General features: G+C 36.5%; 1 protein-coding gene and 1 long non-coding RNA gene across 2 annotated transcripts in view; one reads left to right on the top strand and one right to left on the bottom strand.

Annotated features, from left to right (window-relative positions):
* The window catches only part of KCNH8 (potassium voltage-gated channel subfamily H member 8), a 401,123-nt gene that overhangs the window by 190,470 nt on the left and 183,310 nt on the right, over window positions 1-27,343 (top strand). The window contains exons 4-5 of the mRNA XM_082460817.1: window positions 19,965-20,092; window positions 25,213-25,453. Of these exons, the coding sequence (XP_082316943.1) occupies window positions 19,965-20,092; window positions 25,213-25,453 (369 nt within the window). The remainder of the gene's footprint in view (window positions 1-19,964; window positions 20,093-25,212; window positions 25,454-27,343) is intronic.
* Window positions 19,934-25,221, bottom strand: LOC309660316. Its single transcript, XR_014263335.1, has 2 exons — window positions 21,134-25,221; window positions 19,934-20,053 (listed from the first exon to the last, which is right to left on the bottom strand). It is a non-coding gene; the product is annotated as an uncharacterized lncRNA (long non-coding RNA).

Genomic DNA, 27,343 nt, shown 5'->3' with positions numbered 1-27,343 from the left:
CAACCATAGACAATATGTAAATAAATGGGTGTGGCTGTGTTCCAATAAAACTTTATTTACAGGAACAGATGACTGTTTGGTGGACCAAAGTTTACAGATTCCTGATCTAGATAATTAATTAACAAATGATTCCTCCCTCAACCTTTCCCAACACTAGATCCTTTTATACTGGAAATAGCATTGGAATAGAGGATCTATATATCTGGCTCCCAATTATGGCCCTTCTAATTACTAGACGTGATACTCTGGAAAGTCTTATTGACATGGGTCTTATTTCAGTCATTATATTCGGTACTTAACATGTGTTAGCTGATCTAATAAGATTGCTGTTGTTGTGCTTTATATCTTGGGTAATACTTTAACTATCACAGGAACTTTTGTAGCCTTAAGAAGTATAGGTCAGTACAGATGGCCAAAGGCACATTAAAAGATGCTCAACATCGCTAATTATTGGAGAAATGCAAATCAAAACTACAATGAGATACCACCTCACACCGGTCAGAATGGCCATCATTAAAAAGTCTACAAATAACAAATGCTGGAGAGGGTGTGGAGAAAAGGAAACCCCCCTACACTGTTGGTGGGAATGTAAATTGGTGCAGCCACTGTGGAAAACAGTATGGAGGTTCCTCCAAAAACTAAAAGTAGAGTTGCCATATGATCCTGCCATACCACTCCTGGGCATATATCCAGAGAAAACTATGATTTGAAAAGATACATGCACCCCAGTGTTCATTGTAGCACTATTTACAATAACCAAGACATGGAAGCAACCTAATGTCCATCAACAGATGAATGGATAAAGAATATATATATATAGATATAGATATATCTATCTATCTATCTATATATATAGATACATACATACATACACACACACAATGGAATACTACTCAGCCTAAAAAAGAATGAAATAATTCCATTTGCAGCAACATGGATGGACCTAGAGATTATCATACTAAGTCAGAATGAGAAAGACAAACACCATAAGATGTCACTTACATGTGCAATCTAAAATATGACACAAATGAACCTATCTATGAAACAGAATCACAGACTTAGGGAACAGACTCGTGGTTGCCAAAGGGAAGGGGGCTGGAGGAGGGATGTATTGGGGGTTTGGGATTAGCAGATGCAAACTATTATATATAGGATGGATAAACAACAAGGTCCTACTGTATAGCACAGGGAACTATATTCAATATCCTGTGATAAACCATAACAGAAAAGAAGAGGAAAAAGAATGTGTATATATATGTATAACTGAATCACTTTGCTATACAGCAGAAATTAACACAACATTGTAAATCAACTATACTTGAATAAAATAATATTTTTAAAAAAGAATTATAGGTCTGGACTCAGATCATTAGGCCCATGTTTCTGGTCTGGGGGAGAGGGAGGAAAGATAAAACTCTCCCATATGGTCCTGGAACTGGTCATGTTTAGAATCATAACAGACCTGGCACAGAACTGTGTGGTATTAAAACTAGGAAGTGAAGGGTCTGTACCAGAAATGGTAAAGAAAATGATGGTTCAATTTCTGATTCAAGAAGGAGGATAGGGAGAGTCAGATTTATGCAGGGAGGTTCAAGAGACCCTAAAGTCAAGCGGACAGAATATTAGGAGCTCAGGACACTGGTGTTATAGCCAAGATAATGAGAAAGAAAGGGAAATCTTGCCTTCGCTGTCCGTGAGAGCTCTACAAACCCTGCTCAGCTTCTTCCTTATCCAAGAGTTTCTTTTAATGAACTTAAGGTATATTTCCCAGCTCTTGTCTCATAAAGCTTACTGGCACCTAGGCACTTCCTGGCACCTACCACATGGTAAATAGAGGCAGAACCATAAAATGACATACAGAGATCATTTGGGGATCTATTTTGCATGAATAAAAAATAGTATGTGTTAATAATTAGTAGTTTGCCACCAGGTTGACCCATCTGGAATGTTTTAGTATACCTCAAAAATAGTTTTTGCACACTTAAAATGTGTACCCTGACCTAAAAGAATTATCTTTATAATACTAATTTAGTGAATCATAGAATCAAGGCTAGCGATCTAGGACCATTTATCTTAGATTTTACTGAGATTGTTGTAGATTCAAAATTTGGATTCAAGTGAGTGAGATGCTATCATTTTTCTTTTAAGGAAAAAAAATCAAGAGAATATCTTACAGTTTGCCCCATGTCTGTAAGAATTGCTTCAAAAGAAAATCTCTAAATTTGTCAGAGGCTTAGATCATTATTTGGTGAATTGATGGGTATAACTAGAGAAACATGGACCAGTTGAGACGTGACTGTCCCTGAATTGAATATTTAATGTCACCCTGATTATTAATGCATGATCTAAAGATTTAAAAGAAATTAAGTAACTTATTTATTTCAAGTTATTTGGCTTCTGTGCAACTCTCCTTATTTTGAAAAAATAAGTAAACCTAAAAATTTCCTTAGGACTAATTCATCTATTGTATATGGTTTTTTGCATCATTTTGTGATTGGATTATATAAAAGGCTTTAAAGTTCATGTAAAAATGGCATACAGGTGGTTTTTTCAACCTTGGAACCATTGACATTTTTGGTTCAGATTAATTCTTTATTGTAGAAAGTTGTCTTATGTATTGTAGAATTTTTAGCAGTATCCCTGGTCTCTCCCCACTAGATGCCAGTAACACCCACACCCCAGTTTTGAGAACCCAAACTGTCTCCAGGCATTGTCAAAAACTCCCCGGTTGAGAGGCATTAGTAGACAGTAACCAAGCCATCACTCTATAACATATGTTTAGCATTAAGGAATAGAAGAGGGATCCTATTAATAATAAAACCATTTCTTTAATAGTTGAATTTTGAAGTAAATTAATTGGTGTATTTTTGAGTGGTTCATTATTATGCCAGGCTTTCTAAGGAAGCCCATCATTTAGATATAAAACAGTCTTCCATAAAGGACGCCTCTCTCTGTTCCTACAGCTCTTGTGTATCATGTTGTCGATATCAGGCTATGGTTGCAATAAGAGTATTGTATTATTGACTCTGCTCTTCAACCAGAGATTGCATGAAGAGCAGCAATGATAGAGTTACATCTCAGAAGGGAAAGTGAATTGGACCTTATCTTGGGACCTCCATGAATTAGCTAGATCACCTTCAAATCTCTCAGCACACCTTTTGTCTAGATAAATCAGACTGCTTACTTTTCCTTAAGGTCAAGAAATGTGAGTTATTTATCTTTGTCTCTGCAGCTCTGGCACAGGATAAATAGATGCTTTAAAATTGGATGAATAAGTTGAATCTATTTGTTGATCTTGCAGGCAAGGAGTTGGCATATGTTTTTATTGTCTGTTCTTCCTTTTTTCTCCTTTACCCCTACACTTTGATTCCTGAACATTTCTTCCTGGCCTGAATTACTCACAGATATCCTATTCTGTCCCTTCACTGACTCAAAGGATGGCCAAGACTTTGTTGCTTTGCCTTCTATGAGCCCAAGAAGAGCCCAGAAAAAAAAGGCACTAAGGAATTTTAATGCAGGACATTGAGGACAGTGAGAAAAATATTGGATTATTTCAGCATCCACCATGATTGTGATAAAATTGTTACTGCTACAAATTATCAAGGCAAACTTTTTTAAATTATTTTTTTCACCTTTAATGAATTTCTACATTAGAATGCCTATAAACTTGTTTCTCATGTTAAGTAATATTTAATGTATTCTATAACTCTAAAATATGGACCAATTTCCTATAGGACTTATTTTTCAAAATCAGTTACCAACATTTTAAAAAAATGTGGGGGGGTTGATAGCCTTAAAGAGCAAAGGGCCCATAAATTATGAGAAATTAAATGATAAAGGCAAAGGGCAAAGGCTTTGGAATTGGGCAGAACAACATACTAATTGTCATGCTACCTCTTGTAAACTACAAGGATTTGGACAAGTTGTTTAAACTTACTGAGCTTTAGTTTCATTATCTTTAAAACTGGCCAGTGCAAACCTTAGAAAGTCACTATGAGAATTAGAGAAAAAATAAATTAGATGTTATCTAGGGTAATATTTGCATAAAGTAGGTGGTTGTAAGTCAGTCATAATCACAGTAAATGATTATGATTAGTGGTGATTGTGGAGGTGATGGTACTGATATTAACTAGGTGTGGCAGGGCCAAGGCTCTGCAAGGATTGAATTCTCTCTGGTCCTTTCTTACTCTTTTTTCTGGGTCAGGCTTAAATAGAACCTTTTCCTCTGTCCGGTGCCATATGTTGGTGCTTTTTTGGTTGTCAACTAATCCTTGCTAAGAAGCCCAGTCTCCCTTCCAGGGAGTATTTGTGTTTTAATAGAGGTATTCTTTAAGGTCAGATATAGGCTTAGGGATCTGAATAAAGATAGAAACTAAGGTAACACTACTCCATTGCTCTGTCTTTCATCTTTTCCTGATGATTTGTTTTCTTCACTCCAGGATCCCAAAACTAGGTGTATCAGTTAGCCTTTGCTACATAACAAATTTCCCCCAAACTTGGAATCAGCAACAGTTTTATTATTTCTTGTGATTCTTGGGGTAGGCTATATGGTTCTTCTGTTCCAAACAGTGTTGGCTGGAGTCACTTATGTAGCTGCTATTAGCTTGGACCTCAGCTGGGACCAGAACATTCTAAAGATTTCACACATCTGGTGCCCTAATGAAGGAGGATGTAATGACTGGGAGTTGTCTAGGTTTCTTTCCCTCCCTCCCTGTCTATCTAGCTCCATCTTTATCTATCATTCTCTGTTATTCAGTAGTTGAGTTCTTGCTAATTTACATGAAGGCTGCATCCCAAAGAGGGCAAATACAGAAGCTTCATAAGTCCAGAAGTCACACAATATCTCTTCTGCCATATTCTGTTGGTCAAAGAAAGTCACAGGACTAGCCCAAATTCAAGGGGAGAGGAAATAAACTCTGTGTTTTGATTGGGAGAGAGGCATGTATGGATAAGAATGTGAGGCTTGTTTGGTGGCCATATCTGCAGTCTACCACCCTCTGGGAAACCATTCCATCTCACCACATCTTCCACCTTCTCCTCCTGACTCCCTTTTCATATTTTTTCTGTCAGGGTCAGTGGAATCAACGGTTTCTCAGTTTATAAGGGGTGAATGGTTGTCATCACTCTCTTTAATGCAGTATGTTTAGTGGAAAATGCATGGTTTTTAGAGACATATAGACCTCCAAATGGATGCCAGAGGCACTCATTCCTGGTTGTATGACACTGAACAAGGTACATCAGCTCTCCTACCTCATGTACTAAGTAGAGGGGATAAAACTTACCTGATAGGGTTAACATGAGGTTTATATTAATATAGTTTATCCACAGTGATTAACTGAAACACGATAGATGCTCAATAAATGCTAAAAATTCCTCTATTTTTCCCTGTTTCTACCTCTCTCTCCCAGTTTTTCTATCCGTTACCTTTTTCTGGAAGAGAAAAAATTTTGAAACTTTCTAAAAACCACTTATAATAATCAAATGCATTTGTCCTAAGCCCTCTGACAGTTTCCAAAAAAAAAAATGCTTCAAGCTTTACAGAGCATTTTGAAAATTACTATTCTCTTATGCTGATTGCCTTATTCTTTCCTGAAATTATCATGCTATTGCTACCCCTAAGCCTTGGCTCATGTTTCCTCTTGCCTAAGTAATCCATCTTCATTGTCTGTTCCTAGGTCCACATGAAATCCTTTTTCTTCTAAAAGATTGTGTTTCTGGTGCCTAATATTTACAACTTTGTGTTTTAATCTATCTCTTTTTCCATCAGTTTTATTCTGCATAATAATTTTTGGGGTCTTTTAAACCATCTTCCTCCCAACTACTCACTCCAAATTTCACACACTATAATTACAACTAAACTATTGGCACTTTTCAATACAAACATGTTGACTTGAATTCTTCTACAGAGCACCCAAAGAAGCATTAAAAACGTGTTTCAAGGGCCACACCATCCGTGCGAGATTCCAGAAACTGCATTACTCGATGTCTTGATAAATCCTGTAGGGGGAAGAATAAGCAGAAACTAATAGCAATGATTAGGGACAATTGACTGATTGCAATTTTTGAGAGGACAAAAGTGAAGAAAGCACATTATCTTGCTTGATTCATGCATTATTTTGTGTGATTAGAATTTCCATAAAAGAAACTCCTAACCAATATGTGACTAAGCATTTAAAAAAATAAATTGTGAATAAGAGAATTCTGTGTCTATCATAATACTTGTTATATTTAGAATATGCAGGAAATTTTTTTCATTAGTGTGTGTTGCTAGATTTATTTATGTCCTTGATAAATATTGTCAGAACTATGTCCTAAAAGAGTAAATAATTAGAGGCCAGTTCTTACCAATCCATTAGAGTTTTTATGACTAAACACCCTTTGTTTGGTCTTTCTGCATCTAAAATCCTCTAAATGCAAAAGCAAAAGTCAGTTCACATCTTTCCCGTGTAGATCATCCTAATATTTTTCTAAGAGTTAAAGTTAAATTATTTAGCATGATCCCAGTAACCTGGGCCAAAAGTTTTCTCCCAGTTTCTCTGTTTTCTACTTAACTAGCAACACTCAACTGAAAGAAATGGAGTAAAAAGCAGAAATGCAGGGTCCTCTGGCAGATTGGTGTGTTATTTCTGATTTGTGTAGATACAGCTCTCTCAGTGAAATCGCTGGTGCTCACTAAAAGATAATTACCCCAGCCTTGGTCCAGTTATTTGACTTTATCTCTGAAAGACACTTTCATGAATTCAAAGGATTCAAAGAATCACTCATCAAAGCATTTTTGTTTCTATGATATTTTCTGAAAATGTGTTTCTACCAGTATTGTTAAGAAGCATAGATTTAAAAAAAAATAGAAATATTTACTCTTCCATTTGCCTCTCATCTTCCTCTGTTAACTGGTGAATATTTTTTCCGATTTTAATATTTACATATTTTAATTTTCAAATAAAGGGAGTGTTCACTTTTAAGAATCAAAATGGCTAGTGGTTTGGTACCTGCTTAGATTATAACCACAAATTTTGATGTCTTTTTAGTATGTTTTAAAACTTTTTTGTTATGAAAAATTTTAATCCAGAAAAAAAAGTAGAAAACATATTACAATAAAATCCCATGCATTCATTATCTAGCTGTAACAATTATCAACTTTTAAAAGTAGATAGATAATCATCAAAAAGTCTACAAACAATAAATGCTGGAGAGGGTGTGGAGAAAAGGGAACCCTCCTGCACTGTTGGTGGGAATGTAAATTGAAACAGCCACTATGGAGAACAGTATGGAGGTTCCTTAAAAAACTAAAAATAGAATTACCATATGACCCAGCAATCCCACTACTGGGCATATACCCTGAGAAAACCATAATTCAAAAAGAGTCATGTACCACAATGTTCATTGCAGCACTATTTACAATAGCCAGGACATGGAAGCAATCTAAGTGTCCATAAACAGATGAATGGATAAAGAAGTTGTGGCACATATATACAATGGAATATTACTCATTCATAGAAAGAAACGAAATTGAGTTGTGTGTAGTGAGGTGGATGGACTTAAGGGTCTGTCATACAGAGTGAAGTAAGTCAGAAAGAGAAAAACAAATACCATATGCTAACACATATATATGGAATCTAAAGAAAAAAATGGTTCTGAAGAACCTAGGGGCAAGACAGGAATAAAGACGCAGACGTAGAGAATGGACTTGAGGACACGGGGAGGGCGAAGGGTAAGCTGGGACGAAGTGAGAGAGTGGCATGGATATATATACACTACCAAATGTAAAATAGATAGCTAGTGGGAAGCAGCCACATAGCACAGGGAGATCAGCTCGGTGCTTTGTGACCACCTAGAGGGGTGGGATAGGGAGGGTGGGAGGGAGATGCAAGAGGGAGGAGATATGGGGATATATGTATATGTATAGCTGATTCACTTTGTTATAAAGCAGAAACTAACACACCATTGTAAAGCAATTATACTCCAATAAAGATGTTAAATAAAATAAAATAAATAAAAGTAGATGAATATAAATTTGCTCTAACAAATAACAAAGTGAAAAATTCTCATCACTTTGTAATTTGATTTATTAAGTTTTGCAAAGGAATTTTATTGCTTTTTTATGGAAATTTAATCTTGATCTTCATAACTAGAATCTATTATAATTTTTAATACTTTTAAAATTATTAATATTAGTTTACTCAATCCCTCACTTTATTTCCTGCTGTTTTGCTGCTTGGACAGTTCAGACTTTTAAATTATTTTAGATAGTTGTTCTTCTCACTCCCAGGGGAAAACTACCTGCTCTTGTAAAAATCCTCTGGCATTATTCTGATTTCTTTTAACTCAATAAGGGGTCTATTCAAAGGAAATTGAAGTCCTGCCATTGAATCTAAAACAATTCTCCTTTTGTCAATTTATCCAATTCTTGCATCAAGGCTCCTCCCAAACTTTCCCCAGTTACTTAAATTCCTTAGCCAGAACAACTGAAGTGAATATATCAACTACATGAATAAAGAAATCAACTAATTAACACTAGTTACAGTTGGTAATTGGCCTACCCCTATCTCTGTACTAAGTTACGAGTAACAAGATTTTTAAACAATTAATAATGTGTTTTCTAGACCAGAAATGATGTAAAGGATTATCCAGTATACTTTTCTACTAAGTGTATATTTTTTTTCCTAGTTTTGAAAAAAGTAGAATACTACTTTTTTTATTAACCTTTTCTTTTTATTTGAAGTATAGTTAATTTACAATGTTGTGTTAGTTTCAGGTGTACAACATAGTGAGTCAGTTATACACACACACACACACACACACACACACACACACACACACACACACCCCTATTCTTTTCAGATTCTTTTCCATTAGGGGTTACCACAAGACACTGAGTAGAGTTCCCTGTGCTATACAGCAGGTTCTTGTTGGTTATCTATTTTATATATAGTAGTGTGTATATGTTAATACCAATGTCCTAATTAATCCCTCCCCCACTGCCCCCTCCTATCCCCTTTGGTATACTACTTTTTTATTTTGATTCAAGATTACTTATTCAGTAATATCCATTTTTTTAAATGACAGAGTTCCTTCATTCAATAAAATGTCATTCAGAAACCCATTTTATAAAATAGTTACACAGAAATGGGACTTGGAATGGTGTATTACCTGTTGATTTTTTCCTGTTCCACACTGAGCACATTTCCATCCCTACAACACCTTCCCTAACCCCTGGGAATCTAAGGATCCCAATTAAAAAACACAGTTCCTCAATGACTTCATACTTGATAATGTTAAAATATTATGGTTATATATTTATGTGATAGATATTGTGATTCTGTTTTAATCATGTATATGAATATGTATATGTATGTAGGTAGATAGATAGATCAATAGGTCAGATAGAAAGATATGATGCCTTGAATTTGCCCCCCCTAAAACCTGAATGAGTAAAGTGGATGGAAATAAACAAGTCAATACTTGTATTCATACTTGAAGCTGGGTGATGGTTATACCAGAGACAGAGTTCTACAGAGAAACAGAACCAGAAGCAGTGGGGTAATATATATATAAATATTTCTCTGATTTAAATATTCAAGATCAGTACCAACCAGAAAACAAGCTGCACACTCTAATTTGTCTTTTTTTGGTATATATCTTATACTCAATTAAATGTTTACTTCATAATGCAAATAAATAAACTAAAAATAATTACATCAGAAGTAGTGTAAAATATACATGACTCTGTAAAATATAGTCTCTAGTCTTATGCACAGTGGTCTTTAAGGATTTCTCTGAAAAATAGACTAAAAAAGACAAGAGGTGAAATCGATGTGATTTGTAAATGTGTAAATTTTTATATTTTATAATAAATTTTCTGGCACGTGACAGTCAAGTGTCATATTCCGACAAGATCAGTTCAGTGTAACAAATTTATAGTAGATGTGATACCAACCAGCGTTCTTGGCCTTCCCCAATCAATAGAAGTTGACTAGAGGCCAGACAAGAAGTTCAGGCAAGGCTTTACTGGGGCCCCTGCTACAGCAAGGGGGAGAGAGAACAAGCAACAGGTTCCCTTGCTTGCTTCCCGGGGGCGAGGGGCGAGCTGGTTCCTTACATGGGGGTGAGGGTAGGGGTGTGTCCCTGGGGTCGGGCCAGAGGGGTGGCTTAGGTTATCTGCCCACCCCTTTGGTGGTATTGTATGCAGGGTGCCTGTGCAGTACCCTGCTTTTGTTCCAGGCTCTTCAGAATTAGCAGTTGGGTTTTTTGGTCTTTTTGTATCTTGTTATCTGTAATTTGCCCCAACTGGGCATGCACGCAGTTATTTTTAGTCCCTTATAGTTTCTTTGTATTTCGTTACTCAAGGAGACGTTTGTCCAGGTGCAAGCATTACAGCAAAGGGTCCCAGGTCCCATCCTGTCTCAGATGGAACTAGTATGTTTTGAGGAAGGATTCTTTTCCCAAATTGACACAGACTCTTGGGCTACCAACATCACTGAGATGAGACACCAGCTCCAGACTTCCATGCAGCTTGGATTCGCACATGTTGAAAGCAATTAAAAGGCCTCAATATGCTGCACTCAAAAAATCAGTAAAAACAAAGCAATATCCAGACGTAACCTGAAAATATCCCTTTCACTTTCTATTCTGAAATAGTTATAGATTCATGGGAATTTTCAGTCATAGTAGAGAGAGAGAAAGGTCTCAGTTGTTTCCAATGGTTACATCTTACATAATTATAGTATAATACCCAAACTAGGAAATTGGCATTGGGACATTATGTGTGTATAGTTCTACGCCATTTCATCACAAGGGTAGATTTGTGTGACCACAGCCATAATCAAGATATGTAACTATTTCATCTCTACAAATATCTTCCTCTTGCTACCCTTATGGAGTCATACACCCCCCTACCCTCTGACTACTGCTGGTCTGTTCCCCACCTCCAATATTTAGAAAATGTTACATAAATAGAATCATGTAGTATGTAACTTTTTGTGATTAGCTTTTTTTAACTGAATATAATGCCCTGTAGATGTATCCAAGTTATGAATACATTAATATTTTGTTCCTTCTTATTCCTGAATGGTATTCCATAGTATGGATATACCACAATTTATTTAACCATTCACTGATTGAATGACATTTGGGTTGTTTCCTGTTCTTGGCTATTACAGATAAAGCTGCTATGAACAATTGTGCACAGGTTTTTGTGTGGACATAAGTTTTCATTTCTCTGGGGTAATTGCCCAGGAATATAATTGCTGGTTTGCAGGGTTAAGTATATATTTAGTTGTTGTTTTTGAAGAAACTGCTGAACTATTTTCCAGAGTGACTATATCACTTTACATTTCTATCAGCAATGTGTGAAATACCCGGTACCTCCACTTCCTCACCAGCATTTGGTATTGTCACTATTTTTCATTTTAGCTCCTCTGGTTGGTGTGTAGTTATATCTCATTATAGTCTCAATTTGCATTTCCCTAATGACTAGTGATGTTGAATATCTTTCCATGTGAATATTCACCATTCTTGTATCCTCTTAAGTGAAATATCTCTTCGTATGTTTTGTTCATTTTCTAACTGGATTGTTAGGTTTTCTTAATGTTGAGTTTGGGGAGTTCTTTATGTATTCTAGAGATAAGTGATTTGGAAATATTTTCTCCCAGTCTGTACTATAAATGTGCCAATTTTGAAACTTACATGTATTATTAAAATTGAGCAATAACCACAGGAATTGTTTTGAATCAAGATTAACAAAAGATTTTGGGTTGAGGAAGAATGTTTTGTCACGGGAGTTATTTTAAATTACCAGCACGTGGCAGTAATAAAAAGCTGACCAAATGTGGCTGGATTATTGTTTTAAAATTTTCTGCAGACAACACTTCTTATTGCCTACACCTGGTTTGGACGCTCCCACTGCCCTGTCCCAGCATACAACCCATCTGATAGATCCAGAGATTGGCAGGTTTTTGTGACATTCTCAGACTAGCAAAGTCACAGTAGACGATTGCAGAGTTCAGTATATGGAAAACCATAAAATACATAACCCAAATATGTCTCCTAAAAGAAACTACTTAAAGATGTGTTCCAGCCAATAGAAATGATTCAGAATTATAAATCTAAGAATGTAGAAGTTATAAATTTGTGTCTTTCCTAAACCAGTTTGGACCCATTATGTATTAAATCCAGAGGGATTCTTCAATTCATGGAATAAGCCAAGTCCTGTAACAATTCACTACATTATTCTTCTTTCCCTTCTAGTCATTTCTATGTATCATAACCGTCAACTGAAAAAAAACACACAACCTAAAAGTGGAGAGTTATGTTTTATATGGTGGACATTCTGAGGACTTAAGCCTCTGAACTCTGAGAAACTGTTCTGAAGAAGCAAGGGGGGTGGGGGGAGTGGAGCCAGGATATATAGGATTTTTTTCAACAAAAGACCAGGTAGTTGGTACATCAAAAGATTACTGTGAATTAAAGAAAACCAGATATCTCAAGTTAAGGAACTTAGTCCTTTTCTATATATGGGAAGATGCAAGAGTCTGGGCTCACTGAAATCATTCCTTTGACATGCACCTCAGCTCTCTGGGGCCAGTATTCTGTGCTTTCTCATCCAGAGTATCCTCAGGGTACACCGTGGGGGTGGCTGCAGCAGTTGACTGCAAGATGACTGGCATCCTGTTTCCATCCTGAGTTCCCTCAGGGCTCACCACTGGGGAGGCTGTAATGTGATGTCTTGATGGCTGCAACATCCTTTGTTTACTTATATGGAAGGTGGCAGTCTTAGTTCACATAACAAATAGTAAATATTTTTTTTTCTGGGGCACATCCTTTACCCCACAGTTCAGAGGGTAATCATTACTTAAACACCAACCAGCTGTGTTTATTCAGACCCTGTGAACAAGGGTGAAGCTGCAACACTGTTGATGCAGGTCAGGATCTCTGGGAAGCTGGTCTGAGATGGAGATTGCAGGAAGTTTTCAGGGAATCCTCTTAGGCTCAACACTTGTATAAAGGAAGAGAAGGAAGGAAGGAGCAGAGGAACAAATTGGGCTGCAATGAAGTTGCAACAAGATATTTTGCCCACTCCAGGTACACCACCAGCTAAAGCTGTGTGTCCTTCAGGGTTGGACAGGGGGACCTCCTGTTACACACCCATATTGACCCATCATTGAATGCAGGCTGCTCTGGGAAAGGGGCATGATCTTGATCAAGGTCACTTCCTTCAGCTGAAGGCAATGCCAGAAAGGACTGAGGGCTAAGAGGTGAGGGCTCTGGGCCGGCATACTCCCAGCCACCGCAGACTTAACCTTTTTTTTTTTTTTTTAATTTATTTATTCTTGACTGCATTGGGTCTTCGCTGCTGCACGCGGGCTCTCTCTAGTCGCGGCGAAGGGGGGCCACTCTTCGCTGCGGTGCGCGGACTTCTCATTGCAGTGGCCCCCCTTGTTGCGGAGCATGGGCTCTAGGTGCACGGGCTTCAGTAGTTGTGGCACACAGGCTCAGTAGTTGTGGCTCGCGGGCTCTGGAGCGCAGGCTCAGTAATTGCGGCACACGGGCCTAGCCGCTCCACTGCATGTGGGATCCTCCCGGGCCAGGGCTCGATCCCGCGACCCCTGCACTGGTAGGCGGACTCCCAACCACTGTACCACCAGGGAAGCCCAAGACTTAACCCTTTTAATTCTGAGGGGGCATCTGGATGTGTAGCACAGCATCACTACAATTCCGCCAGCAGAATCATTCAGCGTTTTCATTTCCCACCACGGAAGAAAGGCTTAGTTCATGAACAAATGGCCATTTGCATTGCAACCTTTAAAAGAATATTCTATACATTTTGAAAAAATTTATATATATATATAATATATATATTATATATATATAATCCATATTGAATGAACTGAGTTACAGACATTTTTCTTAATCAAGTAAAGCTACGATCCAGTCCCATGTCTTTTGGCAGATAGATATTTTTCCCTATCTAAAAATCTGTGGTTATTCTGTGTTAATTATATTTAAGATTAGTTACATGATATGAGTTCAATGATGTGAAAAAAAGAAAAGAAAGAAATTCTAGAACAAAATAAAAAAATAAATCCACCAAAATGTTAAATTATTTCTGGGAGATGATACTACGAAAGAGATTCATTTTCTGCTTTATATTGTTTACACTTCTAAATTTTGTAAAAAGTACATGTATTATTTTTTAATATTCAAAGAATAATTGTGTATATGTTATGTAGTTGCAAATGAGTTAGTAAAAAAATAAATGCAGTAAAAATGTAGAAGGAAATGCATGAAATCGTTATTGAAAACAACCAGGCATTCTTTATTTCTTTATTTTTCTTTATTTTCAAAAACTTCCATAATGGGTTTACATTGACTTCATTTTCCATTTTGGGGGGAGATTTTTGTCATTTTATAAATTGCAAAAACTATGAAGCTTCTAATGTCACCTCATTAAATATGAGTTTTCCCTTGGTTACTCATAGATACTTTCTATCAAGTTAAAGAAAATTCCTTGCATCTATTGCTTGCTTATTACAAAGTCATTTTTTAAAAAAGAATATTTATGGAGTTATGTTTAAAAAATCAGTGTTTACTGAGATAATGACATGGGTTTTCTTCTTTATAAATCTGATGAATTATATAATAATTTCCTAAAATGGAACCATCCTTGGAATAAATCCCGATAAGCATGGTACATTTTCTTTTAATACACTTCTATATTCAGTTTACTAATGTATTGTTTAGGATTTTAGCATATATATTCAAAGTGGTATATGGTTATCTTTTTGTGATATACTCACCTAGTTTTGATATCAGACTTTTCTGGACTTGTAGATTGATTTCAGAAATTTTCAGGCTTTTTTGTTCTCCAAAGCTTTAAAAGAATTATTTGTTCCTCCTCCTACACTGTTGGTGGGAATGTAAATTGGTGCGACCACTATGGAGAACAGTATGGAGGTTCTTAAAAAATTAAAAATAGACTTACTGTATGATCCAGCAATCTCACTCTTGGGTATATATCTGGAAAAGACAAAATTCTTATTTGCACCCCAATGTTCATAACAGCACTATTTATAATAGTCAAGACATGGAAGCAACCTAAATGTCCATCAACAGATGAATGAATAAAGAAGATGTGGTGTAATATAAAATGGAATATTACTCAGCCATAAAAAAGAATGAAATAATACCATTTGCAGCAACATGGATCGACCTAGAGATTATCATGCTAAGTGAAGTAAGACAGAGAAAGACAAATATCATATGATATCACTTATATGTGGAATTTTAAAACAGATACAAATAAACTTATTTACAAAACAAAAATAGACTCACAAATGTAGGAAACAAACTTATGATTACCAAAGGGGAAGTGGGGGGAGGGATAAATTGGGAATTCGGGATTAACAGATACACACTACTGTATAAAAAATAGATAAACAACAAGGACCTACTGTATAGCACAGGAAACTACATTTAATATCTTGTAATAACCTATCATGGAAAAGAATTTAAAAAAGATATATTTTATATATATATATATATATATATATCTCTGAATCACTTTGCTGTACACCTGAAACATTGTAAATCAATTATACTTCAATAAAAAAACTTACTTGTTCCTTTAAGGCTTGATAACACTGACCTTTAAAACCATCTGAAATAGCCTTTAGTGGGGGTGATAAGCAGTATGAATGAAATGGTCTCTTTCTCTACTTCCTTCCATGGTTATTGGTCTACTCAAGGTTTTTACCACTTTGGGGACCTATTTTGGGAATTAACTACCCTCCCCAAAGTATTCATTTAATCTAGAAAACTATGCTGATAGATTTTTTCACAAAGTAATCTCATCATTTTAAAAGTCTTCTCAATTTATGGTCCTTTTTAAAATCTTAACATTGTTGATGTTGTCTCTATTTTTCCTTGAATACAATTGCCAGAAGTTTAACACTTTTATCTTCCTTTGGTTTTATTGATCATATATTTTCTAAACTTTTTTTTCCATTTCATTTATTTCTTTCATTTGTATATCCTTCTGGTTGACTCTTATTTGGTTTTCTCTTATAGCAAGCCATAGTTATGGCGGTGACCATACAGGTTTATCCTGTGTCTGAGAGACCCTTTCATACAAGACTATGATTTAACAGGGCACATGGCTGCCCAACTAGAGACTGTATTCCCCAGCTTTGTCTACAGCTCAGTGTGGCTGACATAGTCTGAGGAAAAGTGAAGTGGACTTCTGCCTACCTTCTGCTTTCCCTTTTTCTTCTCTTCTTCCCATTCTCTATATCCCAACCCTCCAGGACTTCTTTGAGTTCTTCCAAGACACTGAGCTCCCTTCTGACCAAGGTTCTCACACCTTTTATTTGCTCTCAGGAATGTTCTTCCCTCTGCCACCCCTCATCTTATTAATAACTCTTCCTCCTTCAGGTTTTAACCCTGAGTCATTCATCTTAAGCAATTGATGCCTCACCCCTAACCACCCCAACTCTAAGGAATCTGGTCAGGTCCCACTGCTACATGGTCCAATTCCACTTTAGTCTTGTCTTTATTTGTTGTGAAATATTTTTTACATTCAAAAATATAATATCTGTAATACATATAATATGAAAATGTTCTTAAAAATCCCCATACACCCCAAATCCAGTTTAACAAAACAGAATTTAACTAATTCCATTTAGGAAGGCACATGGTAACCCAGCTAGAGACTACGTTTTCCAATCTCTGCAATTTGCTGTAGTCATATGATTATGGGTAGTTTTGTAGCACATACATTTCCCTAGATGGTATATTACTTAGTTTTGCATGTGTGTGAATATTATAAAAATGTTGCCATGTTGTCAGTGCTCATCTTTATTGCTTTTGTACTTAGCATTGTGTTTTTGAGATCTTTCTGTGCTAACAGGTAGGGGCACAATTTCATTCATTTTCCAATTATTCTCACTAAGGCTAGTTTAACATCCTATGTCATGACTATACAACCATTTATGCATTTCTTTTTTGTTTATGGACATTTGGCTTGTTTCTAGTTATACACACAAGCACACTTGTGTTTCAAGTGTATTTCATATGTATATTTTATGTGTTTGTATTTATATGAAAATTATGAATTTCACTGTCAAGACTTTTTTTTTTTTTAAATGAGTTGTTCCCAACTCTATTTTTGATTTTTTTTTTCATTTGGGAGCTACCAACCCAGGACCATTTTAAATTCATTCCTTTGCCTGGGAGATTTCCAATCACCTAAGTGGAATGATTTTCAGTCCCAATCTTGCATGAAGGTTAAATCATGATTAAAACTTTTCAAGGAAACTTTTTTTTTCCTTCCACTTAGCGCCAAGACCAAGACACATACATTTCTCTGACATTTCCCTTTGAGGGATTATTTTTTAAGATTATAAAATTCTTGTTGTTTGATTTGGAATATCTCACCCATAATTAGATTTCTCCACAGAGAAGGGACTTAGCTTATTGACTGTCATAAATCTCTAATCTGGTCCATTTTGTAGTTAGCATTGTAATTCCATCCGTCATTTTCATACTGACTGACATTGCATAAGCAGCCTGCTGGCCTTTCCTACCACATTCCTGTAGACACTATCTTAAAACTCTGGCAGTTTTCCAATTTAAATATATGTAAAAATTACACCCTGATCGATTAATTATTACATTTTCAGATGCTACTTATAAGACTTCTATGCAGACCAAAAAAACTGAACACATGAAGACGTAACCTTAACTTTTAGTAGTACAATAAAATGTGCTTTGTTCAATCGAGTTTCCAAAAAAAAAAGTACCCCTTTTGATCTTCTACGTTGTGTTTTTTTGTTAATCTGTTTTTATTGATTCAGGTCTATAGTAATATATTCTATTTTAAACATTCTTTCAAAGTTTGAAGCAAAAGGTGAGCAATGAAAAAACATGTAACATCAGATTAGACTTTTGCCATGAATAAAACATCCTATTTTCTGGTCATTAAAAACATTCCAGTGTGGACTGAGAATGGGGGGCGGGAATTAAAGGCATTGAAACACCTGGAGATCAGGCTCAGAGGGGCAGTGACTATGACATATTTGTCTATGTGACACTTAACACCAAGCAGCATTTGAACATTGATTTAAGTCATTAAAGGACTTGGGCTACATGTGGAAGTAGAGAATTTAGACCAATCTGGCTTCACAGACTGGCTCTACTCCTAACTAGCCATGTGGTCATGTGACACAATATTAGACCTTTCAGTTTTCTCCTCTGTAAATGGAGGATAATAATGCTTATCTCAATGAGTATTTATGAAGATTAATTGAAATCGGTTAATACTGAGGATCTAGAACAGGGCCTGCCACACACTGGCCATCAATAATAGTTACATGGCTTCCCCAGTGTAGCAACCAAACCAAATCATTTTTATGAAGAGGAATCAAACAGCCTTCAAAGTACTACAGAGGTTTGATGATGAAGCTTAGATAAATAAGTTTTTAATTTTTATATTTTGCAATTATTGTCATATATATAGAATTTATTAAGCATAAAATTATATGTTCACCAACTGACCAAATAAGCACTAAATGTTTCTTCATTTCATAGAGTCAATTTATATATTTCTCTTTGGCAGTAGGCCTTTGGAAAGAAAATAAAATAGCTGGATTCTTACCTAATTTTACTAACATAGAGTCCAATTGGATTAAAAATTTAAATGTTTAAAATTAAAAGATGAAGACATAAACATGTTGGAAGAAAGCAGACATAGATTTTTTAAAATAATTTTTGAGTGAAGACAATTTGGTTATGCACGATATAAAGTCTAGACACCAAAAATTTATAGATGATAAGTCTGACAACATAAAAAATGTAAAATTTTTATACAGCATAAATAAAAATCCAAGGTCAAGTAACAAAAGGGGAACATTGTCAACAGCATATGTGATAAGAAAATGGTAACTAATATACAAAGAGCTCATGCAAATAAATAGAAAGTACCAACTTAATTTCAAAATTGGCAAAAATAATATGAATAGACTTCATAAGAATAAATGCAATTGGACAATAATATTTAAGTGAATGCTTATCCACACTCATCATTTTAAAAATGCAACTTCAAACAATGTTATGGCATCTTTCAGCTATTAAAATGTTAGGCTACTCTTATTTTATATTTCATAATTTTGATGTCTGTGGTAAAGTAGGCACAACCACTCAATGTTGCTGGGAGTGTAAGTTGCAGGAATTAAATTTGGAATATGTATACCAAAACTTGAAATGTACATATCCACTCCTAGTAATTTATTTACTGAATATCTTGGCATACCAATGCACAGCTCTATGCATTTAAGAATATTCATTGCAGGATTATCTACAGAGATTTTTTAAAAATCCTGGATAAACCTAAATGTTCATGATAGGGAAATAGTAAAGGAAATAAGACTAGTTATATCCTTAACATGGTACACTCTTAGCTGTAAAAAAGAATGGCAGAGAACGATAATGTGCAAATTAGAAATGATTTACATTACTTTGAAGTGGAAAAAGTAAAATATAAATAGTTTTTATTGTAAACTTCCATTTAAGCAAAGAAATAAATATAAATGTGGATATAGCATATGTATTAGATATTTTTCTGGAAAAAATTGAGAAAAAAAGGTTGAAAGTAGAATTAGGGATATGAATGTGGAACAGCCGGAAGGAAGGAGTAAGATTTTTTTGTTTAATGCTTTCCTGAACTCTTTGAAAGTTTCTCTGTGCTCTTGTATGTTTTACTTTAATTAAAAAAAATAATGATGTTAATATGATGATAAAAATAAATAAATTGTAAGGAACTAAAATTAAATTAAATGTCATTAGGAGCCAGCAAATAATTTTAGGTGTTGAAAAGCATGTACTATGTGCTCTTAAGAAGGAACTGCCAAAATGACATTCTTGGGGTCAAATGATACATTCATTGATGCTTAATGAGTTTTATTTTCCCCCAGACAAAGCCAAAGGAAGATCAAGAACAGGGACCCACTTTGATTCAGCCCGGAGACGGAGCCGAGCGGTCCTTTATCACATCTCTGGTCACCTGCAAAGAAGAGAAAAGAACAAATTGAAAATAAATAATGTAGGTGGTGTGTGTGTGTGTACACAGTGAATGCTAGACTTTCCCTTGGTGGCAGTGTTTGATTCACAAAAGAAAGCCTCCAATTACGCATTTATTGGCTTTGCTAGATTTTTTTTCCACTTTGGCTTGTGCTTTCCTATAAAAAACAAACTGGAAAAGGTCAGCAGTCACGAGGCATTTCTATAATAAAAATGATTAATCATAGTGTTATCACAGCATAGAATATTATTTCAGTCAGTACAATATGGTACTAGGGACACTGCAAATGGGACTGGTTACATTTTATGAACAAGTTATATTACACATCCATAGTTTGTTGGTTAAAATTTCTCAGATTTAATTTTAGCTCCATCTATTTTGCACTTTATCTAATTTCACTGAATGCTTTCATCCAGGGGGACCATGAACAAATCAAAGTCATTACTTTATTTGGAAAATTTACGTTTTATGCAACACAGAGTTGGAAATTTCGCACCTTGGAACTGGGTTTGAAATGACATGCCATATATTATATGGGTTTTTTAAAAGTCGCACTCGTAGTAAATTATGGTAGGGCTCCTCTCTGAAACCTGGTGGTTATCTGTCAACTGTGACTATAAAAGGTGACTCTGTAGTGTTTTAAGTGACACACGTCCTCCAGGATTTCACAGTTAATTTTATCGTTGGTTCTGAGAACTAAGAGACTTCACTCGGAGATCCAGAGCTCTGTCTGTTTGGTTGTAGATATTCAAAGATGATTTTTCAAATGATGGTGGTGTCATTAATTTGCCTTGCGGAATCTCCAGAACATACAACTTTGGGAGTATATGTGACTATGGGCAGCAGACATCAAGACTCAGGGTCTAACTTGCCAATGACTTTAGAAAAAGTCATATCAAACAACCATTGCTGCTTTGGAATTGATCTAGATCCCGAGGTTCTGGGAGTTAAGGACACAGGAGAGGCATCTCATTGTACACAAAGAGCTTGAGAGTACCTAATCTGACATATGGATGCTTTGCTAAAGCAGTCATGCATCAGACACACAAAGTATCTGCTTACCTGATTTTAGTGAGCAAAGATGCATGAGCCCAGGTGTAGAGCACGATCTGACATGAAAGCGCTGCCAACCTGGTTCTGCTTCAGTGGGATTCCCCTCTGGGAGCCAGACAAGCCATTTCCATCTCTTTGTGCTCCAGGACCATCACTCATGTTCTTGCTGATCTGCCACGCACCACTGTTAAGAGTCACATTCTGTTTAGTTTGTCTTGGCTTAATATAAAGATTTTCTAGGGACACCCGTATGTCACATTGGTTTCCTGAGAGTCCAGGGATAGACTTCAAACCGTGCACACCACTAGATCTCTGAATCCTTCCCCTGGTTCCTCGTTATACCTGCCTTCAGTTACCAAGTCAGCCTTAGTGACAGTAAACAAGTTCTAGGAAGAAACAAAGGTAACCACACCTGGGGTTGATTCTATGAAAGCCAGCCAGCAAAACATCTAAACAAATATTAGTCTGAGATTCTGTAATGCTGAAAGATGACACTCTTCTAGCATTTAGTCCAGAGTCATTTAAATGTACTAAGTATTAGTGAGCTTAAAAATGCATTCACAGAACATGCTGTTTTTCCCCTTTTGATTCAACAAAGTACAGAACAGTAGTTAAAAATCTTATTTAAAAAATCATAACTCCCACTGCTTGGCTAATTTGCTAAATTGCATTCATTTAAGAAGTACAAATATCAGGGTGGAGCATTAAAATAATACATGGTAAGGAAGGGTGTCAAATCAGCACAGTGAATCTGACAATACAGGTAACATCTTATTTCTGAAAAGGAAATGTGGAATCAGGACTGGCCCTGTTCACCATCTCTTTTCAAGGAGAACAGGGCAGAGTGACTAAAGGACAACAGAAAGAGAGAAGAGGGAAGAGGAAACAATCATCTGAATGGTTTACTGGCTAGACAATCAGTCTTTGGGGAATTCTGGATATATTAACATTCATGTGCCCAAAAAGAAGACTTCTTAATGTTTTTGTAGCTCTTTGCTATTTACAAATTCCTTTTGCTGTTATCATATCATTTGATCCTTACAGCAAGCCATTACTAGATATGATTTTTATTCGTTCCAATTTAAAGATGGAAAAGAACAACTTATTTGAGATCTCAAAAGTAGAACCAGCAGATGTGGGACCCATCCATGAATCTTCTGACTCAAAGCCACGGTGCTTCTGCCCCTACCTTGCTGCTTCTCTGATACAATTCTGTGGAATAGGAATGTATGATTCAACTCAGAACAAATTAGCTCATCGGGCCATTAGCAAGCTCTGAGAATCAGGATGTAACACCCTTTAATCCTGGCTCTAACTTTGCCACATGGTACCTCTTGGAAAAGGTTTTTAATTTCTGGTTTCCTTGATTTGTTACTCTATTACATGACATTGGGATGAGGCAAATGTCTTCAACCCAAAGATCACATGGGAGCCTTGGGAGCTTGAAGGGACAGTGCTTTAGATGCCCACATATGACCAACAGGGTACCGGGCTGGTAGTCATCGAAGGCATATGCTACCTTGCAATTACTCAGCGTAATGACTGTAGAAACATTTTCCCATCCCTTTGTTCATTTGGATGTTAATTTCAAAGACATGTTGCAAAAATAGTTTAGGAAACAGTTACCTTGATTAGGCTTTGGCTTTAACTACTCTGTTTCAGTTATACATAGGGTAGAGGTTAAACTACTCAAACACCATTGGTACTAAACAATAGGCTTGAAAATTAATAAATAATATATATAACTAACATCGAGGATGGTTGGTTGTATTATTCTTTAAGCAAACTTCATAGGTTTCAGGGTTATAAATAATACGTCTTTTCCCCCTTACTTGCTAAAAGCACACTTTCCAATTGTAAGAAATTTTCTTCCATTCAAAAGGTTTTTGATAAAACTTTACAAATAGAGAAGCAGGAGGAGAAGCACATCTCTTTTTTTCACTCAGGTGATTGTGTCAGGATGTATGCAGAATTTGAATGAAACACCTTTTAAAATTTAAGTCTAATCTGAGATGTATTGGATTCTCAGTATCTTTTAAAATAATTTAAATAATATATTTTAAGTAGCCTATAAAAATGAAATAGTGTGATTTATTTTCTGATTTGTGGAGATAACTATTACATTGCTGACCTTTTTCATCAGCATCACTAATGCTTCGTATAATCAACATAATTCAATAAAAAAATACTTTACTTCTTGAGTTTTCCCAACCTTTACTCCTAGAGCTGGCTTCTCTCTCAAATAAAGTAAACATTTCATTTCTGTAACATGATAGAAAAAGACTTATTTGGATAAAAATTGAGATATTCTTCCATGGCTTTTGGTTATGTGTTATCGTAGTAAATATTTGAAAAAAAATCGTATTAGAATCCATCATGTCCTATTGTAAATAGAAGTGCTTGTCAACCTTGAGATTTATACTTATGGACCCCAACTCTCTCTTCTCCGATGCATCAGCCTCAGCTTTGATGAGAAGCCCAACAGGGGTTACTTTCCTCTTCATTCCTCAGTTTTATGTCATAATCCACCTTTGGAACCTGTTCCTAGAAACCAGAGAATGAGGCAAAGGAGGCAGGTCAAGTCAGGGAATTGAATGGAGCATAGACACGATGGCAGATGGGCATCAAAGAACCATCTGGAAGGAGTGAAGCAGGCCCTCCCTCACCACAAAATCCTGGCTTTATGAGGTGCCCTGTGGGATGAGTGAGACTATTAACAAGAAGTAGAAACGTGTGTTGTAAATGCCTACCAAAGAGAGATGCAAGATAGGAGAGGCATTCATATTAAGGTAGCAGAAATATTTGGGCACTGAGGGTCACCACTAAAGAGCTTGTGTTCCTGATTGCTCTGAACCTTTCTTGAATTTCCAAGTACTTTAGGAATCCCTGAACATATCACATTAATTTGCCCTTCCTTCAATGCCAGAAACAAGAAAACACACTGCGACCTGCAAGTAACAGTATTCAAGAACTTTGAACTGTTCTGTTCATTCAACGTAACTTTCACATTTAAGTTTCCATTACCTATCTTGTATTTCTCATTAATTGAGGTCAAAGCAAGGTCTGCAAGTATCTGGTCAGAGGCTGTCAAATTGCCACACACGCTATTGTTGGGCCTCCCTTTGTCTCACAGCAATAAAGAGAATTGTTCCTCAATTTGGACTGCTTTCAAAGTGAAGGGCTTTTGCAGTTATAAAAACTCCAGCTATTCTTCTGCATTTAATCAGCTTCACAGTGAACATTGCCTTTCTCCTCCCATGACTTGAATAATAACTGTTAAGTAACTGTTTCTTGCTTTGCCATCTTAACAAGGGCTAGCCAGTGCCAGAATAAATCTGTGTCCATCAAGGTTATGAGATTTGGGTTCCCAGCTGGAAACTTCACCAACAACCATAATACAAAATGCAAGTAGTCAGCACAACCTGCTTATAGTTTGAAAGACATGTTAACAGCTATTTACAATTGAATTGATCATATAGCTCTAACCTTTTGAGAAAAAAAATGGTACCTTTGCTGTTATTAGAAGTATTTCAGGCCCAATATATTCTTTAGATAATGACTGTCATCTCAAAACTATAAGTATACGGAATGTCCCCATGACAGTAGGAACATAACTGTATCTTTGTGTTTATAATGTATGTAGGCTTATACTTGCAACTTTGGATGTTTCTAGGTGACATTTTAGGTAGTGATCTTTTTATTCTTCATGAACAAAATCTGGATTAGTCACTTATTAACACTGGTGACTACACGCTGCATATTCCTGTCACTTATAACAAAGATCTCTGCCCGATTTTAACATACTTAAAAGTCTACTTTTTGCATCACCAACTTCTAAAAGTCACTTGTAAGATGTATTGACATTGTTGGGAGATTGGGATTGACATATATACACTAATAGGTATAAAATGGATAACTAATAAGAACCTGCTGTATAAAAAAATAAATAAAATTCTAAAATTCAAAAGAAAAATAAAGATGTGTTGACATTGTATGTATAAATAATTCTCCCCATGTGTTTAAGTCTTTGTGTTCCTTATTTCTAATGTTGTGTTTCTCCCTTCTCTCCTTTTTGTCTTTATCCACAGAATGTTTTTGTAGATAAACCAGCATTTCCGGAGTATAAAGTTTCTGATGCAAAAAAGTCCAAATTCATACTTTTGCATTTTAGCACTTTCAAAGCCGGCTGGGACTGGCTTATTCTATTGGCGACGTTTTATGTTGCCGTGACCGTACCTTACAACGTTTGCTTTATTGGCAATGATGACCTATCGACAACTCGGAGCACAACAGTCAGTGACATTGCGGTGGAGATTCTTTTTATTATAGGTAAGAACCCACGGCTGTTTTCCTCGGAGATTTGCATAGGGGAAGTAAGTGTGTTCCAGATTTTTCTAACATGAATTTGAACTAAGATCCATTTGCATGGGCATGACTCAGCCTCTGATGCAAATTTTGGAGAAGCACATATTTGGATTTCTGAAAATTGCCTCTTCCAGCTTTCTCACTGTTCCTTTGTTCAAACAGATCTAAACCGATGTTTTTTGTTTCTATCCTTATTTCATCAAAAGTGGGTTGAAAAAGACTTAATGGCTGTTTTGTTTGTGCTCTCAACTTCTATTATGATCTTACCTGTACAGGGTCAGAGATGAGGGTTGGCAAGAACCTATCAGTGGTGTTCTGATAATGGTCCCATCTTGGGCATGTTTCTTCATGCCCATCGTGCTTTTCCGGCAGTTGATGGTGGTTGCCATAGGTGGCCTAGTTGCAGAAGCAACGGATTACATAAACCTTCTAGTCAATCAGGAGAAACCCTGAGTAACTGATTTTAACGAAAGGAGAGGCCCCAAGGGATGTAAGAATATTTATCTCTAGAATATTTGGAATCTCAGTTGAAGCTGCATCTGCTCCATGCTTGTAAGCCTTCTCCTATTTTCCTGTCTCTTAAAGCTTCGTCTTGTTTAGACCAAAGCCCAGCTCTTGCTTGCTCATTCTAGTTCTCCGTGTAGGCTCAGATTGACCCCCATGTGGAGTTCCTGACCACCATTAGCAATCTGATTCCTGCATCTTTACCTGGTCATGGTGATGTAGGGTAACATCCTTTTCGTAAAGATGAGTGAATGTTTGGAAAATGTTTTCAAGCAGTAGGTGAACAAGGGAATGAAAAAATGGACCCTAAAAGTTCAAAGAAAAGGAAATAAATAAGTGAGGCAGATCAAAGGTCGTTGCAATGGCAGTGGTACTTTTTTCTCTGTGGAGCTGGTACAGCTTTGGATTCTCCAACTGAAGGTCTCACATGTTTTCTCTGGAAGAGTTTGTATGTTCTTGATGTGGCTTTGGCATCACTGTTAACATTGCACTTCCTGGACACACCCCTCAGACCTATGCTAGGACCCCAACTCCCACCCCAAAGGTGATGACTGTAGTATGTTTAGGCCACTAGATGGCAATGTTGTCTAGTTAGGTAGCTTGGTAAGGCTGCAAACTCAAGGAAACTTATCTTTAATCTTTTTTTTAACTTAAACTACTCTTTATTGGGAAAGTATAACCAAAAGGGATATTAAATCACAGTTAAAAGGCAAGTAACAACATTCCAGTTTGAAAAAGAATTTAAAATGAAAACTGTACAAGGGGCTTTTCAAGATGGCAGTGTAGGAAAAGCCTGAACTCACCTCCTCCCATGGAAACAGCAAATACACAGCTGTATATGGAACAGTTTCCTCTGAAAAGAGACCTGAAAACTAGCTGAACAGATCCTTCACAACAAAGGACAAAAGGACCACGTGAAGAAGGTAGGAGAGGCAAAGATTCGGTCTCACCAAAAACTCCACTACTTGTGTGGCAACCCACGACCGGAAGGATCTCACACGTATGGAACTTCTTCCTGAGGAGTGAGGGGGTTCATGCCCAACATCAGGGTTGGGGAACCCTTGAGACCTGTACCTGAGAGACAAGCCCCTCAAACATCTGACTTTGAAAGCCAATGGGGCTTACATCCAGAAGTCTCAAAGGGCTGTAGGGAACAGAGATTCCACTCTTAAAGGGCTCACTCACAGACTTACTCACCCTGGGACCAAGTGTTCAAGCAGCAGTTTGAAAAGTGCCTAGCCATATGTGAAGGAGGTGTATTAGCTAATATTAACGTGTCTGCTGGAGGGGCAGAAGCTGGTGGGGGCTCTCTTCAGAGACTGAGGGACTAGTGGGTGCCAGTTTTGTGCT

This window comes from Balaenoptera physalus (assembly GCF_965194825.1).
Source record: "Balaenoptera physalus genome assembly, chromosome: 4".
Classification (NCBI taxonomy): domain Eukaryota; kingdom Metazoa; phylum Chordata; class Mammalia; order Artiodactyla; family Balaenopteridae; genus Balaenoptera; species Balaenoptera physalus.
This window is presented reverse-complemented; position numbering and strand designations above follow the sequence as displayed.